The following is a 7,308-nucleotide window of genomic DNA, read 5'->3' as shown; positions in this document are numbered from 1 at the left end:
GTTTTACCTTCGATGAAAAAAGGAACGTCTTTCGAGAAAAGAATCGGAAAAAAAGGGGACAGATATTTCGGAAATAATAACAGCACTATCGAAAAGGTATTCCGTTTTTCAATTTTTTTATTACTTTTTTCCTCTCTGTATTCTTTGGTCGTCAATTTTGCCTCAACATAACTTAAAAGACTTTGACATATACTTGCTGCCAGCGAAACGGTAAAAATGGCGTGGGATAACCACTTTTTAATATGGTATTTAGTTTTTATTTTTAATACTGAGCAAAATAGTCATTATTCTATTTAAATTAATATGAAAGATATTTTTACCTTTTTTTTCGTGAGTGTTGTATAAATATTAAGGACATGGTATCCTAAACATTCACACTGCACACATGAAGTTAAGGACGTCATGTCCTTAACATTTACACTGCACATATGAAGTTAAGGACATGATGTCCTACAATGGAAGGTGCAAATACAGGATACTTTGTCCTTAATATTTACATGGCATTCATGAAGTTAAGGACACCTCCTTAATATTTACACAACACTCATAAAGTTAAGGACACTATGTCCTTAACACTTACACTGCACACATGAAGTTAAGCATACCATGTCCTTAACATTTACACTGCACATATGTAAGTCAATGACATGAGNGGGGGTTAGCGGGGAACTTTTTTCGTTTTCATTTGACATACAAAGTTAGATACTCTAAAAGATTGAAGCGTTATGAGTATAAACAAACAAAAAGACTCGAAATAAATGGTTAAAAAAACCAGAGTGACAAAATGCCTTAATTCCTGCACTAAAACACAAAATGATGCTACAGCGATATGTTTGTGAATCGTGAATTCGTGATATTTCTCTAGCACCCTCAGATCTGCAGTTCAGGCACATTCATTTTTTACCTGTGATAAATGATCCTTGTCCTCATACATTGCCTTGTTCTGTAAGAGATAATCTGCTTCTTTTGCCTGATAGAGCAGTTGAAATTGCAAAATTCAGAATCATATATGACTTCCGCAGAATTGGGAACTGCCATCAGCTAGAAAAGCAAAGTATAAGATGAGCACAAGACCTTAAGCATCCTAAAACGATCACCTAGAGGTGGGAGGCCATCAAGGATTGAACGTGCCAAATAATCATTTGATCGTGCTTGTTTAAAGAAAGGGTGCTTCAAAAGCTTCTCAGAAGATGGACGCTTCTTTGGATCTTTCACTAAGCAAGCAGCAACCATTTCTTTAAAAGACTGCAAAAGCACCAAAATTCAGACCCAACCTTAATATGAGTGAAAAGTTTTGTCAAACAAACAAACCTTAGAGAATCTCTTGTCCCGTTCATAGTCAAGGCCTGGGGGTGCATTCTGTAAGGTCATCAACAGAACCTGAATTATGAAGGAAGAAAGGATCACAAAACAACGAATTCCAGGAAAACATGGAAACACTTCCATGACTATTTTGTATAGCAAAAGAACATCCATCAACCTTCATGGGTGGGTACTTGGAGAATGGCGCATGACCATGAGCAAGTTCGAGGGCTGTTATTCCAAACGACCAAATATCTGCTCTGTTAATTTGAAACAACTTTTAGAAGGTACGGGAGGTGACCTAAAACCAACAATAGAACCATGATGCAGATCAGATACTTACTTAAAATCATATCCATGCAGTTGCTGCATCACTTCGGGAGCCATCCTGATCAAGATTTCAAAAACAAAACAAAAAAAAAAGGAATTGCAGTTACAAGTAAAAGAGTCTGTGCCTATCCTGATGACACTACCAAATAAAAACCACACCTCACCACAGCCCTGGGAAACTTACCAGCATGGAGTTCCAACAAAAGTATTTCTTGAACGTTGCCTATCACCAGTATCAAACATGCAAGCTGCAACTCCAAAATCTGCCAATTTAACAGCACCATCGGAATCAATCAAAATATTCCCAGCCTGCAGAGAACATATACTAAAATAATGAGTTAAAGCTGAAAATTGACATAAGCAAGCATGCTGGAGTCAGCAAAACGAGAGTAGCTCAGATGATTTCAGCTAAAAACCTATGTTGCTAGGACTCTCCAAAAGTGCTGCTGCACCCGTGTTGGATCCTCCAAAAAAGCACTAAATTTGGAGGATCCGACACGCACCCAACAACATTTTTGAAGAGTCCGAGTAACATAGCTAAAAAACTATTCCCACATGAAATTAACTTCGCCGATTTGATTAACAATGAAGGAAGAAAATGTCATTGTCAGGGAAAAAAGAATGGAGAAAGAAGAGCAAAGAGAAGAGAAACTTAAGAAATTTGATCAAGACCACATGTTTTTGCATTTGCTGTAAGACAGAATACAGAACTTTGATATTAAAGAGGCTGAAAATCCTACACGGTCATGTACAAAAAGGAGGCATCACCTCCCCTTTTCTTCAAAAATGGCAAACAATTAGTAAAGAAGGCTATGCAACTGTTTCTTTCTTTCTTTCTTTTTTTGGATGAAGTAAGAATGCCATGCAACTGTTATTACACAGAACCAGGTAACACGGTGATACCTTTACATCTCTATGGATGTGTCCATGGTAATGAATATATACAAGGGCTTTGAGGACCTCGCGCAATAAAGTGGCAATTACAGGCTCCTCAAAACCATCAGGATAAGAAGATTTCATAATATGAAGGCAAGATCCTCCGGCCATGAATGGCATGACAACCCAAAGGCTGTGACCTGCAGTGAAGGAGCAGTGTGCACGCAATACATTTGCATGATCAATCAAGATCATGGTCTGCACCTCTCTCCGGATTCCATCCTACAACCACAAAAACATTCCGGAAGTTTCAGCAATTGAAATGAGCATATGTTTAGGCCAAAGAATGCTCCTTAAAAGAAATTGTTTCGAAGATGCCATCAATATGAATAAAATGTTCACAGGGCGATACACGATTACAATGTGGTAAATTCTGCTTAAATGTAGAAACCATGTGTCACGTTCTACACAAGGCATTCCAGTTAGAACTTCTGATTTTTCAGATTTAATTTGGATTAAATCTATTTACTAAAAGATGGACTAATCTAAGGAAGATTCATGAAAAAAAAAGAAGGAAAAAAAGAGAGAGATGATGGCTGAATTGCAGAAAGTAGAGTAAAGGAAAACGGACCAATTGAGCCCCATCTTCCTTAAAGCTAGTAATAAGAACCTGGGTACATTTTGTTACAAACTTTAATGCATGACCAAGGTAGTGATGAGAGACCAAGATATTTACTCAAAGGAGTAGGGGCTTTATTAATAGTACAGACCAGTGTGTCAAAGGCAAAAGGTTTAAAAAGGGTCAAGTCTATCGAGCTTTAAGCGCAAAGCGCAATTGAAGTGTGGGCTTTAGTTACAAAAGGCGCAACGAAGAAAAAAATAAAAATATATATGTCATGCAAGAAAGCAATGACAATTTCATTCATAATGATTTCCTCAACAATTTATATATCTTTTTGCCAATCATAGTTATTGTTTTGTACTGCTTTATTCAAAATAGAACTTATAGGCAATGAGGCGCACACCTCAGTGCCTTGCCTACACTGAAGCGCAGCCTAAGTGAGGTGAAGCGCATACCGCCATACCCTCAGCTTTCTTGAGCTTCAGGGCTAAAGCGCGCCTCAAATTAGCCTTTGACAACACTGGTACAGACTAATACATGTCTGTACCTATAGAAGATGGACCAGGAGACTTGCTTCCTTATGTAGATGGATCAAATACGTATAGTCATGCAACATTCTTACAATATTGCCAATTGTTTTAAGAAAAAGTAACTTCACAAAAGATAACCAGGTAACAAGAAAATATCTAAAATCAAAGAGCAGGTCTTTGCACTGTTCTGAGTAAATTCAGTACCAGGGTGTTTGCTATCGAACATATATCTAAAAGACATGTTTAGATGGCATCACGTGTAAAATCAAAAAGAGCAAACTTACCAGGTCATTGTTGCACTTTTCCAAATCCAGAACCTTGATTGCAACAATCTCATTAAGAGGAATGCACAGAGCCCGATACACAGTTGCACTAACACCATCTCCAACTTCTTCATATAACTTATAATCTTTCGCATTGACAGGGAACTTTTTCTCTGATAGTTGTTCCATAATTGCTAGTTATATTGCAACATAAACAACCTCAAGCACTGTAGAGAAAATAATGTGAGGCTTCTTCCAATTATATAGCATTTTGCTAGTGAAGCACAAGATATTCTATAGCTCCAGCTACCTCATGGGAAGAACTTCCCTAAGAATAACTTCAACGAAATAAATTCCTGAAATGCACCAGATCCAATAAGTCGACTTTTATATCTCAGATTGACAAGTCTTATAACCCAACAACAGCGATTGCAATGACTTGCCTTGATCACCTTCAAACACAATACTGCCTGTGCTACTCATTAACACTTCAACATTAAGCCAGACGAACCTAGCCAATATATTCCGCGGGACCGCTCACAGATATAAGCTAATATTCAGGCTGAGTACAATCCAGATACACGATGATGTGGAGTACCAAAATAGTAGAATGCTAGAAGCAATCTGCCACTAGATGCTGAGGCCTGAGTTAACTCCAGAACTGATAAAGCAATCTGCCATAACAAATGATTGGAGATAATGAAAACAAGAAAACTGAAATAAGAAGAGACATACACACACAAGAGAGAGAGAGAGAGAGAGAGAGAGAGAGAGTGAGTGAGAGTGAAATCTAGCACCCAAAAAGTTGCCAAATAAGTTAACAAAAATTTTCAGCCTTCTTGAAATACAATTGCCCTTTTCTTCAGTTGGGATAGTAGGAAATTTCAATTGCATTCCATGTTCTCATAAATGCAGGGCTAGTTTGAATTCATTTTACTGACTCGACAGTAATTTTGACTCCCGATGAATACATGTTGACTTGGGGATGACTTGTACTCCAGTCTTAGAAAAGGATAAAATGGACAGAAGGCATTTGGGGCAGCCTATTGAAAAAGGAAAACAAGATCATCTATGTGAAACGTACATATTTTTCGTGTCACATTTTCATTAAACCCACTAGGAGTTATCTTTAAATAGCCTAGTATATTAGGTGGCATTTGCTTCAAAAATATTGGAAAACATGTTCTGGATTAAACAAAAATTGCATGTTTTGCAAAGAAAAGGAAAAACTGTTTTTCAACCAAAGAGCAACAGGGAGAAGTTTTTCAATTTCTTTATAACCTAGAAGTCCCCGAGGCCAGTGGGGAACGCTCAAACCCGATGATTAATGGGCCAATTCCTCTACCATTCTCCACATAAATACTAAGACCATTGCGTGGCAGGGATTGAACCCATGACTTTGCGCCTAACCCACACAACACAAGTTGAACCCATGACTTTGCGTCTGACCCACACATCACAAGTTGCGCTCTTATCACTAGACCATAGCCTTCCGGCAAAAAAAAATTTAATTTTTGCAATAACTGAAAGTATTCAAAAATTTTGTAAAATTTAAAAACTTTTTATTCTTGGTGGTTTATTCAAGAACAGTTTTTGCACCAAAAAAAAAAGTTGAAAGATTCTGGTTAACACTCTTCAGCAAATTTTTGAAAGCAAACACGCGAGTTATTTGAACTAATAGTTTGAAATGCAAAAAGATGGAGAAATTGGTCAAAGAGATGTCATGTTAAACCAAGAGTAACATAAAGTATAAATAATTTAATAAATTGTTTTTTATAATGTAATACATATAATAAAATTCATTAGCAAATGAAAAGAATTGTTGTTTTAGGAAAATATTGAATTTTTCTAACGAATTAAAATAGTAAATAGATCAATGCATTTGTGGTCTACTCTACCCCATTATCCCAAGTACTCCCATTTAGGTGCTTTTTATCTAGTACTGGAGACTCTTTAATTTGGGACCACATATGATACCCGAGCACTGCAAGCGGAGGATGCAAGAAAACTACCAACTTGACCCTCAACCCAAGTTCCATATATTGTAATTCACCAACTAACATTGCCAGCAAAATTTAGTTGAGGCCCCCTTAACATAGAAAGTCGTGAGCAAAAGTCCCTTCATAGATTAGGCGACTTTCTTATGTTATTTCACCCACTTTGTGTCATCTTTGTGAAAAATAGTGAAGAGGCAAAGCAAAAAATGTGGCTTTTTCTCGCAAGGGCAAGCAAGTGTGTTTAACTACCATGTCAATTATTTACTCTAGTATGTTCATCAAAATGTCAGCTTGAACTTTCTAAGTTTTTAAATTAATCAGAAATGGCAATCAAACACTCATCCTGCATCAGAAAAAAGATAAGTGCAGTTAAAGATTTCCCACGAATCATGGTACTACTCAATCAATAAAGCTTTTTTCCCAAATCAAAATTTCATAAAATGTCACTAAGCTTTTAGAAAAACTTTGCTTCTTCAATTGTCGATGTCTCCTGCGAGAGTACATTCAGCTAATAAAGCAATTAAGTCAACAACAGAACAGCAAGTCAACATCTAAAATCAGCAATCTGAATAACAAAGTAGAGTCCCAATAACTCCAAGTCCAATGCAGCTGAATCAAATAAATCGCATCAAAATCTAACATTTTGTAACATTTCAACATATAAGTAACACTAAATGAATCCAATAAACAAGTAAAAGTGACAGATACTGGACCATCGCTGATAATTATGAAGTTGAACAACTATAACTATCTTAAATCTGACACCTGGACAAGTGTAACATCAAATTTCAAGCTGAAATCAGTACAGACCAAGGGTTCCGATGCAATAGAGGAAATTTCGAGAACTGAATCTGACTACAGAGAATGAAATCCGGTTAAAACGCCGCCGTTTTTGTAAGGTGAATTGGCGATGAAACCGTTCGACTACTCCGCCATTGATGATGCTACTATTAGAATCTGAAGATATAGTTCTTTCTCACCTTGCAGTTAGTAGTCGTCCCCGTTCTTCTGATCGAATCTTCGCCGTTTATTGAAGAGAGAGAAAATTTCGGCGACAGTACATAAAAGGACTTCGGTTTTACCTTCGATGAAAAAAGGAACGTCTTTCGAGAAAAGAATCGGAAAAAAAGGGGACAGATATTTCGGAAATAATAACAGCACTATCGAAAAGGTATTCCGTTTTTCAATTTTTTTATTACTTTTTTCCTCTCTGTATTCTTTGGTCGTCAATTTTGCCTCAACATAACTTAAAAGACTTTGACATATACTTGCTGCCAGCGAAACGGTAAAAATGGCGTGGGATAACCACTTTTTAATATGGTATTTAGTTTTTATTTTTAATACTGAGCAAAATAGTCATTATTCTATTTAAATTAATATGAAAGATA

At 36.7% G+C, this 7,308-nt stretch overlaps 1 protein-coding gene across 3 annotated transcripts; it reads right to left on the bottom strand.

The window, feature by feature from the left end:
* Positions 1-859: 859 nt before the first annotated feature.
* LOC109221777 (serine/threonine-protein kinase fray2-like) lies at positions 860-7,057 on the bottom strand. 3 transcript variants are annotated; one of them, XM_019386225.1, is made up of 10 exons: positions 6,901-7,057; positions 4,234-4,597; positions 3,945-4,150; positions 2,536-2,790; positions 1,817-1,941; positions 1,646-1,690; positions 1,481-1,562; positions 1,312-1,380; positions 1,075-1,245; positions 860-970 (listed from the first exon to the last, which is right to left on the bottom strand). In XM_019386225.1, the coding sequence occupies exons 3-10, from the start codon at positions 4,110-4,112 to the stop codon at positions 884-886; spliced, it is 1,002 nt and encodes a 333-aa protein (XP_019241770.1). In that variant the 5' UTR covers positions 4,113-4,150; positions 4,234-4,597; positions 6,901-7,057; the 3' UTR covers positions 860-883. The 3 variants fall into 3 exon arrangements, with proteins under 3 accessions (XP_019241770.1, XP_019241768.1, XP_019241769.1); XM_019386223.1 differs by having other exon boundaries at positions 3,945-4,597; XM_019386224.1 differs by lacking the exon at positions 6,901-7,057 and adding an exon at positions 6,731-6,894 and having other exon boundaries at positions 3,945-4,597.
* Positions 7,058-7,308: the final 251 nt, after the last annotated feature.

Source organism: Nicotiana attenuata, unplaced genomic scaffold (genome assembly GCF_001879085.1).
Source record: "Nicotiana attenuata strain UT unplaced genomic scaffold, NIATTr2, whole genome shotgun sequence".
Taxonomy (NCBI): Eukaryota; Viridiplantae; Streptophyta; class Magnoliopsida; order Solanales; family Solanaceae; genus Nicotiana; species Nicotiana attenuata.
This window is presented reverse-complemented; position numbering and strand designations above follow the sequence as displayed.